Raw genomic sequence first — 12,665 nt, 5'->3', positions numbered from 1 at the left:
TCCAACATGTGTCCCCTCTTCTTCATGTCTCTCTACATCAACATGTGTCCTCTCTTCATGTTCTCTTCTACATCAACATGTGTCCCCTCTTCTTCATGTCTCTTCATCAACATGTGTCCCTCTTTTCATGTCTTTCTACATCACATGTGTCCCTCTTCTTCATGTCTCTTCTACATCACATGTGTCCCCTCTTCTTCATGTCTCTCTACATCAACAGTGTCCCCTCTTCTTCATGTCTCTTCTACATCAAATGTGTCCCCCTTCTTCATGTCTTCGCATCAACATGTGTCCCTCTTCTTCATGTCTCTTCTACATCAACATGTGTCCCCTCTTCTTCATGTCTCTTCTACATCAACATGTGTCCCCTCTTCTTCATGTCTCTTCTACATCAACATGTGTCCCCTCTTCTTCATGTCTCTTCTACATCAACATGTGTCCCCTCTTCTATATCTCTTCTACATCAACATGTCCCCTTTCTTCATGTCTCTTCTACATCAACATGTGTCCCCTCTTCTTCATGTCTCTTCTACATCAACATGTGTCCCCTCTTCTTCATGTCTCTTCTACATCAACATGTGTCCCCTCTTCTTCATGTCTCTTCTACATCAACATGTGTCCCCTCTTCTTCATGTCTCTTCTACATCAACATGTGTCCCCTCTTCTTCATGTCTCTTCTACATCAACATGTGTCCCCTCTTCTTCATGTCTCTTCTACATCAACATGTGTCCCCTCTTCTTCATGTCTCTTCTACATCAACATGTGTCCCCTCTTCTTCCTGTCTCTTCTACATCAACATGTGTCCCCTCTTCTTCATGTCTCTTCTACATCAACATGTGTCCCCTCTTCTTCATGTCTCTTCTACATCAACATGTGTCCCCTCTTCTTCATGTCTCTTCTACATCAACATGTGTCCCCTCTTCTTCTATGTCTCTTCTTCATCAACATGTGTACCCTCTTCTCATGTCTCTTTCTACATCAACATGTGTCCCCTCTTCTTCATGTCTCTTCTTCATCAACATGTGTCCCCTCTTTCTTCATGTCTCTTCTACATCAAACATGTGTCCCTGTTCTTTCATGTCTCTTCTACATCAACATGTGCTCCCCTCTTCTCATGTCTCTTCTACATCAACATGTGTCCCCTCTTCTCATGTCTCTCTAACATCAACATGTGTCCCCTCTTATTCATGTCTCTTCTACATCAACATGTGTCCCCTCTTCTTCATGTCTCTTCTACATCAACATGTGTCCCCTCTTCTTCATGATTCTCTTCTACATCAACATGTGTCCCCTCTTCTTCATGTCTCTTCTACATCAACATGTGTCCCCTCTTCTTCATGTCTCTTCTACATCAACATGTGTCCCCTCTTCTTCATGTCTCTTCTACATCAACCTGTGTCCCCCTCTTCTTCATGTCTCTTCTACATCAACATGTGTCCCCTCTTCTTCATGTCTCTTCTACATCAACATGTGTCCCCTCTTCTTCATGTCTCTTCTACATCAACATGTGTCCCCTCTTCTTCATGTCTCTCTACATCAACGTGTGTCCCCTCTTCTCATGTCTCTTCTACATCAACATGTGTCCCCTCTTCTTCATGTCTCTTCTACATCAACATGTGTCCCCTCTTCTACATCAACATGTGTCCCCTCTTCTTCATGTCTCTTCTACATCAACATGTGTCCCCTCTTCTTCATGTCTCTTCTACATCAACATGTGTCCCCTCTTCTTCATGTCTCTTCTACATCAACATGTGTCCCCTCTTCTTCATGTCTCTTCTACATCAACATGTGTCCCCTCTTCTTCATGTCTCTTCTACATCAACATGTGTCCCCTCTTCTTCATGTCTCTTCTACATCAACATGTGTCCCCTCTTCTTCATGTCTCTTCTACATCAACATGTGTCCCCTCTTCTTCATGTCTCTTCTTCATCAACATGTGTCCCTCTTCTTCATGTCTCTTCTACATCAACATGTGTCCCCTCTTCTTCATGTCTCTTCTACATCAACATGTGTCCCCTCTTCTTCATGTCTCTTCTCATCAACATGTGTCCCCTCTTCTTCATGTCTCTTCTACATCAACATGTGTCCCCTCTTCTTCATGTCTCTTCTACATCAACATGTGTCCCCTCTTCTTCATGTCTCTTCTACATCAACATGTGTCCCCTCTTCTTCATGTCTCTTCTACATCAACATGTGTCCCCTCTTCTTCATGTCTCTTCTACATCAACATGTGTCCCCTCTTCTTCATGTCTCTTCTACATCAACATGTGTCCCCTCTTCTTCATGTCTCTTCTACATCAACATGTGTCCCCTCTTCCATGTCTCTTCTACATCAACATGTGTCCCCTCTTCTTCATGTCTCTTCTACATCACATGTGTCCCCTCTTCTTCATGTCTCTTCTACATCAACATGTGTCCCCTCTTCTTCATGTCTCTTCTACATCAACATGTGTCCCCTCTTCTTCATGTCTCTTCTACATCAACATGTGTCCCCTCTTCTTCATGTCTCTTCTACATCAACATGTGTCCCCTCTCTTCATGTCTCTTCTACATCAAATGTGTCCCCTCTTCTTCATGTCTCTTCTACATCAACAGTGTCCCCTCTTCTTCATGTTCTTCTACATCAACATGTGTCCCCTCTTCTTCATGTCTCTTCTACATCAACATGTGTCCCCTCTTCTGTCTCTTCTCATGTCTCTTCTACATCAACATGTGTCCCCTCTTCTTCATGTCTCTTCTACATCAACATGTGTCCCCTCTTCTTCATGTCTCTTCTACATCAACATGTGTCCCCTCTTCTTCATGTCTCTTCTACATCAACATGTGTCCCCTCTTCTTCATGTCTCTTCTACATCAACATGTGTCCCCTCTTCTTCATGTCCCTTCTACATCAACATGTGTCCCCTCTCTTCATGTCTCTTCTACATCAACATCTGTCCCCTCTTCTTCATGTCTTCTCCACATCTTCTCATGTCTCTTCTACATCAACATGTGTCCCCTCTTCTTCATGTCTCTTCTACATCAACATGTGTCCCCTCTTCTTCATGTCTCTTCTACATCAACATGTGTCCCCTCTTCTTCATGTCTCTTCTACATCAACATGTGTCCCCTCTTCTTCATGTCTCTTCTACATCAACATGTGTCCCCTCTTCTTCATGTCTCTTCTACATCAACATGTGTCCCCTCTTCTCATGTCTCTTCTACATCAACATGTGTCCCCTCTTCTTCATGTCTCTTCTACATCAACATGTGTCCCTCTTCTTCATGTCTCTTCTACATCAACATGTGTCCCCTCTTCTTCATGTCTCTTTACATCAACATGTGTCCCCTCTTCTTCATGTCTCTTCTACATCAACATGTGTCCCTCTTCTTCATGTCTCTTCTACATCAACATGTGTCCCCTCTTCTTCATGTCTCTTCTACATCAACATGTGTCCCCTCTTCTTCATGTCTCTTCTACATCAACATGTGTCCCCTCTTCTTCATGTCTCTTCTACATACAACATGTGTCCCCTCTTCTTCATGTCTCTTCTACATCACATGTGTCCCCTCTTCTTCATGTCTCTTCTACATCAACATGCTGTCCCTCTGTGGAAAGAGACTCTGAAAGTTTCAGGAACAAAGATCTCTCTCTTTTTGATCCATTTTCTATAAAAACCTGTCTGAAAACGAGCTGATCAGATTGTGGCCACTTTATGATGTCATAACGATGTTTTGTCTTGTGTAACCATTAGCCAATCAGCAACCAAGGTAACCCCCCCCCCCCCCCCACATTATCCCCTGAATCTCCTCCTAGAGCACCATTGTGTTCTTTGAAACCAAATCTCTCTCAGAGGGGCGTGGGGAGGGGCTCCTTATTTTCATCTGAAGTCACAGACAGAGAATCAGCACTTTGGAAATAGGGCTGAAACAGAGGGGATTATGGGTAATGCTGCAATGATCTGTTTGGTGTTTGGAGCCAAACACTTCAGAGACATGTTTGTATATATCTGAGAGCTGTAAGATACATAAAAGCTTCAGACATGGACCAGTGGGGCGTTTACTGACATATGTTATGTCCTAGAACAAAGCATGAACACCTCTTCAACCACAGACCTTATTTCAGGCTTCTAACCAAAAACACTCATTCCTTCACCACTATGGTGAATGCTGAAACCTGTGCTACATTTCTTTGCATTAATTTAACTACTAAGAAAATAACTTGTATTAAAGAAAACAATTGTATCTGTTTAAATGTAATAGCACACAGTTTCTTAGGGCAAACCAAAATGCTTCTGAACAAAATGTGTTAACATAAGTGAAGGCAGCTGAAGTGCAGCACTCTGACAGGACTGTTCTCTCACCTGCAGCCCACGCCAAGCTCATGTTCAGAGAGACGGTCACCATCGAGGACGCTGTCATGGCCGTCTCTGTCATGGAGTGCTCCATGCAGGTAACATCAACTACTCTGCTACACAAATAATCACAAATATCATCTCACCTGTTTGCTTTATATATTTGAAGCTCTTGCTTTTACACTTTACAATGGCAGCAATGTATTAGTCCCATATGAATAATATTCCGTTTTTTGCAATACAATTACAGTGTCGAGCAGCAATTAAAGCACAAAGCCTTCAAATTCTAAACAATACAATCTGATTTCTTCCATGACAACAGAAAGAGTATAGACTTTGTGTTTGCTGTTTCATCCTTATGGTGCTGACACGGGTCAGCTTCCAGGCTGTTAACATTTTAAACTGTAGCATTTGTTATTTATCATTTTAATATATGTTCTTTAAAATATTTAAATAGATTTCTCTGTCAGCCCATGTTTGACATTTTAAATCTGCACTTCATGAAATTGGAGCCTTTATCTAAATCTTTGTACCACCCTCTATGTAACAAATATTGTTTGTTTATCTGGCCACTATGATATGAAATACAGCGGGACAATTAACGTGGATTTAACTGCCTTTAGTAACATGTCTCTCTTTCTCTGGGCCCATGTCTCCACCACGATGCACTCCTCTGTCAGGGCGGTGCTCTGCTGGGAAACGTCAACGCGTTGCTCACCTCGTTCCCCGACTCCCCCACGCAGCAGTATCAGGTCCAGAGTCAGGTCCTGCTGGAGGGGCTGAACCTGCACCTGCTGTTCCAGAAGGAGAGCCACAGACTGGCCAGGTGAGTAACCGACCAACAACTCCTCCTGTTGAGTCAGATATACAGTAGTGCTCATGTCGGGTTACCCCCCCCTCCAATCTTTTGATTGTCGTCAACAAATTCCAAAGAGTAGAAAGAAATGGCTTATTCCTCCATGTAGGCCTGCTAAATTAACATGATTGCAATTGCAATATTGAAATAGCACGAAGCACAATATTTGTAGGGCTAAATATGTGTTTAAATACAGTTTTGTGGTGCTGCAGAGAAAGCCCCAATATATTATGCATTGATCATGGCCAGTCTACTCTATTATTCTCATCTTGTAAATGTATCTTTTGTTTTAAAAGAATAGCTCACCCATACAATTACCATTTGTATCAATTACTTATCCTGGGTTACGTTGAATTATTGAAGACAATGTTGCTTTACTTAAAAATCTCCAAGGTAAATAAATAATACAAAAAACGGAATATGCTCTGGAAGTAGCATAGGGCTGGATAAATGAGACCTGCACAAGTCAAGTGAGAGCTGTAGAGGTAGCTTTAGCGTTGGGGTTTCAGTGTGTAGGCAGGGACATCGAAATATTTGGCTTGTGATGTTATTATTTCTTTGTGAGGTGTCATTAAAGAGGCTACATGGGATGCAAAGGTGGTACACTCAAACACATTTGTGAACATTGCACACTTTTTACATGTTTACACAATCATTTCTAGTAACTCTTCTATTTTTCACTGAGGAATAGAGCCTCTTGTGTGTGTTGTGTTTACAGAACATATCTGTTGACTAGGGGTGTAACGGTTGACAAACATTTCGGTTCGGTACGTACCTCGGTTTTTAGGTCACGGTTCGGTACGTTTTCGGTACAGCAGAAAAAATGATCACAAAACATAAAATATATATATTTTTTATTATTATTAAACTGTGAATAATGTATTCACTCAAATACAAAATATAATAAAATAACTTGACTGTACTATTACTCACAAAACATAAACTATTAGTTTTGGGTTTTTAATTATTATTAAACTGTGAATATTCACTCAAATAAATACAAAATATAATAAAATAAACATTAAGGTGCAGCTTTTCGATGAACTGAAATAATCTGTATTTGAACTGTACTGTACTAGTACCTAAGCAGCCAGTTTGACATTAGGACTTGCTTGTCATTGTATTTTCATGTTGTTTAAAGAAAAATGAACTTGTCCACTTTGCTTGCTGAAAGGGCAGATCTGCTGGCACTAACAATGTCTCCTGCTGTGGAGAACACCCTCTCTAGGGACAGAGGTAGCAGATACAGCCAGGTAGCGCTTTGCTAACATAGCAACATAAGGATATGTGGCGTTTGTAATAGCTTTGGCTCGGTCTGAACTCTCTGCGAGTGGTGGAGGCTTAAATGCGAGTTGGGTTTGCACTTCAGTCTTTTTTCTTTTGGTACCGGTGATATTCCAGTGGCGAACCGTGCCTATCACAACTGGACCTTCTGTAGACACACGCACCCCCCCCCCCCCCTCCGGCATTATAATGTCCGTCTTTTCACTGAATTGTCGTCTTGAAAAGGGTACTCACAACAATTCCGCAACAACTTCTTCATTGACATTTTACAATCAAAGGGAACATCCCCTAAACAAATATCAGTTCACAGAAATGTTATTTCATTTTTACAAGTGGCATGTTTGTATTGAACAGGTTATTAAACAGTGGAATAAAACTATTTGAAACTATTGGAAAGCACGGAAAATGTATGTATATTGAGATTAACCATTAGATGACATAAACATGAAGTCATAAACACTAACCCAGACATTAGTTGTCTAACTTGCACCTAAAACACTTGTAGCCAGTCTCTGCATTCCCCTTATTCCACAATAAGGGGAATGTCAACACAGACACCTGTCAACTTTCTGCTGTTCCTCAGCGCCACTCCCCCTCCCTCCCGCTGAAATTATGAATGAAAAGCGTAGTAATCATAGATAACACGGCAGGGTCCGTGACAGTTTGTTTTCATCTGATTTCAAATAAACAAAGTCTTGGTTTTAAGAATATTAAACTTGTTTCCCCAAATTCAGATGATAAATACAACTTTTAAGCTTGTAATTACAAGAGGCAACTTAACGTCACAGCAGACATAACAACAGCCGGTGTTTCTTGTGAGGGTTTCCCCGGGAAACAAACACAATACACACAAATGCGTTATTTATACGGTATCAGTACTACAAGTAAAACAAAAAAATAAATAAATGTATTTACATTTTTTTATTAATTACATTGTTTATAAATTAATCTGAGGGCCGCAAAAAGAGGAGGTGGGGGCCGCATGCGGTCTCGAGCCAGTTAACTAGCGGGCCTTCTAGAATACCCTGGGACCGAGGGAAACTCTGAAAGAACACGCCCATTGGCTACAAATCAATATATGATTGGTTGATCAAACTGTCAGTCCAAACGTACGCTCTCATTCAGTGCAACGGCCAGGGCATTCTATCAAGGATGTAGAATACCTGGTTAAAGGATATTCTACCCAGAGACCCAGAACAAGATCTGATTGGTTGCTTTCTTTTCTAACACAAAACCACTGAAATGCGTAGTGCATGGTCCGAGAAGGACAAACAAATCAACGTAACACTGTAATAGTACAGATCAACAACACGGATACCATTATCATGTATTCATTTTATATACATTTTATTTATATAATTAAATCGATTTTTTTGTTTGTTTTATCCGAGTGTTCTCTGAATACCTTGAAGGCCCTGACGGTTCGCCACTGTGATATTCACGTTTCGGGTGATGCCTTTTCAAATGAGTGTGCAAGTTTGATGTATTGCCAGCCGCGTAACCAATGTTAGTTGAACAATGCCGACAAACAGCTTTGGTTCGGTCCACCTGTCTTTGTCCGTCATCCTTGTTCGTAACTGCGAAACCAAAATGTTCCCAAACCGGAGACTTCAATGATGCTGGAGGATGTTCAAGCTCAACTTTTTCTGCGTTCGCCATTTCGACAGTTCCTCAAATTACTGACTACATTTGAACGCATCCCTGTGACCAGCTCTCATAGTATGCCTCTCGTCCAATTAAATGACTTGCTCGCTCTATGACGCGTTGAACCCAATGTGAGCAAATTACTCTGAATGCTGCGACGCAGCACCTGAGATTACTTCCAAGAAGTTGTTCACGTTCTCAATTTTTTACGTTTAACGTTATATTAGTTCGGTACACACGTATACCGAACCGAAGGGCCCGTACCGAATAATTTCGGTACGTATACCGAATAATTTCGGTACGTATACCGAATAATTTCGGTACGTATACCGTTAGACCCCTACTGTTGACCGGGCCATAGTTTTGCATTTAACAGTAAAATGGCTAATCCTGAGGTTAGCGCACACACACACACACACACACACACACACACACACACACACACACACACACACACACACACACACACACACACACACACACACACACACACACACACACACTTACAGAACAGGAATCCCATTATAAATCTACTGGATAACATTAAATACATGAACAGTTTCTAACATTTATTTTAGAAATCATATTTTTTATCATAAACTCAAAAGTTACATTTTGATTTCAATTTCAAAAGTTCTAAGGGTTATATAAAGGTATACCTGGGTGGGATAAACTGTTTTCTGCAACGATTCAATGTATCCCATGATGGGTACATGATACTGTATGTTAATGGTTATTTGGAAGGTAAAGTATCCCTTTAATTCCACCATGGTCATTTGTGAAGTTTTAAGTGTACAGCCAACTTAGTGCAGTGGGGCATTGTCATGTTAAATGTGTATTCAGTTAGATGTTTTGGGGAGAGTTTGCTGAAATAGATTTGTTTTATCACGCCAAAGTAATTTTCTCCCTTTTCTTTGTTCACCAGGCTGAATAGCAACACCTCCGAGGCCTCCCAGTCTGATCCTCCAACTCATAATGACCAACAACAACAACAACAACAACTCAAAGACACAAACTCCATGAACAAAACACACTGCCATGACACCACCAGTAACCAGGATGATGTCACGGGGGAAACTGGCTTGGACTGGTTCCACTCCATCGCGTCATCATCGTCGCCAGATGGCACGTCCTCGGCCATAATAACATCCACTCAAGGAAACCCAAACAGAAAACCCAACTCCAGCTGGTCAGACACGTCCACAGTCAGCAAAGAGACCAACTGTCAAACTGAGGAGGTCATTCAGAGTAACGCTGACTCATCATTACATCAGGATGCTGATTCAAATCCTTCAGAGGCAAATACCTCTGCTTCAACAGAAAAACACGAGGAGTCGTTGGGGTTTGTGTTTCAGAAAGTGGCCAAGAATCTGAGAATCAAAAGAAGGGCGCTGGAGCTGTGTCATCATCAGGGTGACGAAGAGGGAGGGGGGTGTGTAGGGAGGGTGGTGTCTGGACATGTGGCTGATACCACTTCTGATTCCCACACAGCCGGAACACTGTCCTCACGTAAGAACTGCCCCTCAAAACACGTAGTTCAGGACAACCTGTCAAAGGACAAAAGTGACCGGACTGTGAGTAAAAACATCAGTACTGTACTGAAGGAAAAGATTGCGGCTGAAGCTGGAGCAGGTGAAGATCTGCATGCAAAGTTCTCAGGCTTTACATTCAAACCAAGGAAGATGGTTCCAAATCGTAACACAGTCTCCAACGTTGACACAGAGTTCCATAGCTCCTGTAACCCAGGCCTCAGAGATCTCCACCCAAACACAGAGAGCAGCAAAAGCAAGCAGAAGCCAGAAACTACTGATGACCCAGAGAAGAAGAAAAGACAGAACCAAAGTCTTTCTGAAGATGGGAGCAGGAGACAACAGGAAAGAAGTAAGGCGAGGGAAAGAGTGTCTGCAGAACAAAGGTCGAGAGTTGGCAGTAGTAATGAGACTAAAGTAGGTAGCTTCGCTTGCTCCACACCTTTAAAACCAAGCTCTTGCATCGACGATCTGGAAACTTCCGAATCAGGACAAAACAAGTCCACTGTGGCCTCTTCCACCCTGGCTAAACTCTCACGATTCTCCTTCTCCTGTGCAACTGAACCCACAAACACAACCCAAACTGATCTAGGAAAAGGTTCTGCTACTAGAGAAGACAAAAGTCCAGAAGCTGAGGAACATTCTAGAGGAAATGTCCCCGAACACAGTGCTTTACTAAGGAAGATAAAAACTGTAGTAAACGTAAAAAAGGGCATTTCTCCAACCCCATCAGGGGACGGACAGGGGACGGATAAAACCAAGCTCACTGAACAAAGCCGCGCTGCGAACCATGTGACCGACGGTCCTGGTGACGGTCACAGCAGCGCTAATTTGAAGAAGAGGAAGTGTTTCCAGCTGGGCGGCACCAAGAGTCCGTTCTCAGGGCTGTCTCTGTTGGACCTCAGTAACGATGTTCTCGACACTGACTGGAACCAAGAGGTTACAAAGAAAGCCAAAACTTGAGATCATAGGCTACTGTCACAATGTGTCCGTTGGATTAAAGAGGCCCTATTACAGTATGTGTGTTATAGAGGTTTATGTAAATGGTCTGCAAATGAAGTAGAATTAAAGAAAAAATAATCAGGTAACGTACAAGTACCTCAAGATTATACTTAAGCTAAGCATCCTTTCTTGATTTGAACTGTTATAGGAAATATGAAACGAAAAAAAAAATGACGTTCCTTTTACTTAATCTGGATTTGATTAAGGTGTTTGGGTAGCTGCAGAATTAGCTATGGTAATTAGCCTTTAAGCCTTGCAGTAAGTAACATTCATGACCTAATAGACCACAATATAAACTGTTGTGGAGAAATCTCACTGACTTTTTTTATAATGTCTCAGTTGGACCACAGCTCTTTAAAGAGTTCATTTACGAAAAACCAATAAAAAACAGTTTTCCAAGTTTTGAGTTATGGAGGTAGAGTTATTTTAATTGAGATTACAATTGATTAATTCTGTCACACCTTCAACCTTTTTCCAAATGAATTATTTTGCAGTAGCTCAAAAGATGTCCTGTCATCCATGGTGAGTGAGACTTATCTCCTCAAACTCTCAACATCCTCTGCAACACTCTAAAAAAAAAAATCAATCCACAATCACGGATAATATTATTGATAGTATTGCAGCAAAAACTGCTGCTGAGCCAAAGTTGTGGTAATGGGATACATTTGTAATTGTATTTTTTAAATATGTATTTTAGTGATTCTCAGAAAAAAAATACCAATCATGATTTTTCATGTGTTTTTGTTGCATGTTACCAAGCACTGGGATAAGACCAAAAGAAAAAACATTGTCTAGCAAGTAGGGGTGTAACAGTTCACAGAAGTCACGGTTCGGTTCATACCTCGGTTTGGGGGTCACGGTTCGGTACGGGTTCGGTACAACAAGGAAATGCAAAAAAAAGTCTCAAATGCATAATTTTTTGTTGCTGTTATTTATTTTGAACAGTAGTGCAAGTTTTGGTATGAAAATAAGGAACTCTAACATTTGGAATCATTAACTGTATTACACAGTTAAAAACAAACTACAAACAGTAACACTCAGATGGCCATATTATTTATAATGGCTGATGTCAAACAAAAAGGTTAAATAAGCTGTACAACTAAAAAGAATGTCTTGAAAATGTTAAAATAAATAATAAGAAAGTGTTTCAATCACAATCAATAAAAGGCAATACAGAACTGTATAACATCTCCTGATGTCAAAATATAAAATAAATACAATGATAAATATAAAACAAAATAAATCTGTACCTTTAGGAGCAATGTCTAACATGTGTAATTAATAGGGTTGGGTATCGTTTGAATTTCCACGATTCTGATTCCGATTCCGATTCTACTTTTCGATTCCGGTTCTTAACGGTTCTCAATTCTGATTCTTTGAGGGGCAGGGTAAAAAAATGATACATGCTTCTTCCACCAAAAAAATTACATTTATTCGAGAAACTTTTACACAGGTTAGTTTACAGTAATATTCACATTAATCAGTCTGTTTATATTCACTGCTATGTAACTGTAACCTGAGAACCACTGAAGCTACAACAGTGCAACAGTCCAACTTTTAAAGGAACCCCCCCCCCCATTTAAAAACAGTTCTCGTTGAGAAAAACAAGCATATCTGCCTTCTCAGGCATACCGGGAAGAAATGTTTGAACATTTTAAAGTAAAATGCTTCAATCTGGTGCACTTTAAGCAGAATTACTAGAGACTAGATCACTAGTACAACTCTAAACACCCATATGAAAAAGATTGGTTTACATTTTAATAATTAAATAAGTATGTGAACATAAACAATAACCCATGGCCAATAACAAATACATGTAACGTATTTTATGTTTGTTGTTCATTCATATCTTATTTTACTATTTTATTTATGCATATTTTTGTGTATCTCCAGTTTAAAACGATATGTCTGGTTTACTGTCCTATAGTATACATTGGAATGATTTCAAACCTGTTTTATCCCAATAATTATAAAGGAGTGCCTTGGAAATATGTGTTTACATAAATTGTGACCAAACC

The 12,665-nt window shown here is 40.6% G+C and overlaps 1 protein-coding gene across 1 annotated transcript in view; it reads left to right on the top strand.

Annotated features, from left to right (window-relative positions):
* The window catches only part of mcm9 (minichromosome maintenance 9 homologous recombination repair factor), a 22,654-nt gene extending 11,410 nt beyond the window's left edge, over window positions 1-11,244 (top strand). The window contains exons 13-15 of the mRNA XM_034195693.1: window positions 4,348-4,430; window positions 5,013-5,158; window positions 9,042-11,244. Of these exons, the coding sequence (XP_034051584.1) occupies window positions 4,348-4,430; window positions 5,013-5,158; window positions 9,042-10,608 (1,796 nt within the window). The 3' untranslated portion in view covers window positions 10,609-11,244. The remainder of the gene's footprint in view (window positions 1-4,347; window positions 4,431-5,012; window positions 5,159-9,041) is intronic.
* The last annotated feature ends 1,421 nt before the right edge of the window (window positions 11,245-12,665 follow it).

Source organism: Gymnodraco acuticeps, unplaced genomic scaffold, assembly GCF_902827175.1.
Source record: "Gymnodraco acuticeps unplaced genomic scaffold, fGymAcu1.1, whole genome shotgun sequence".
In the NCBI taxonomy this organism is placed as follows: domain Eukaryota; kingdom Metazoa; phylum Chordata; class Actinopteri; order Perciformes; family Bathydraconidae; genus Gymnodraco; species Gymnodraco acuticeps.
The sequence above is the reverse complement of the archived record's forward strand: the minus strand, read 5'-3'. Positions and strand labels throughout refer to the sequence as shown.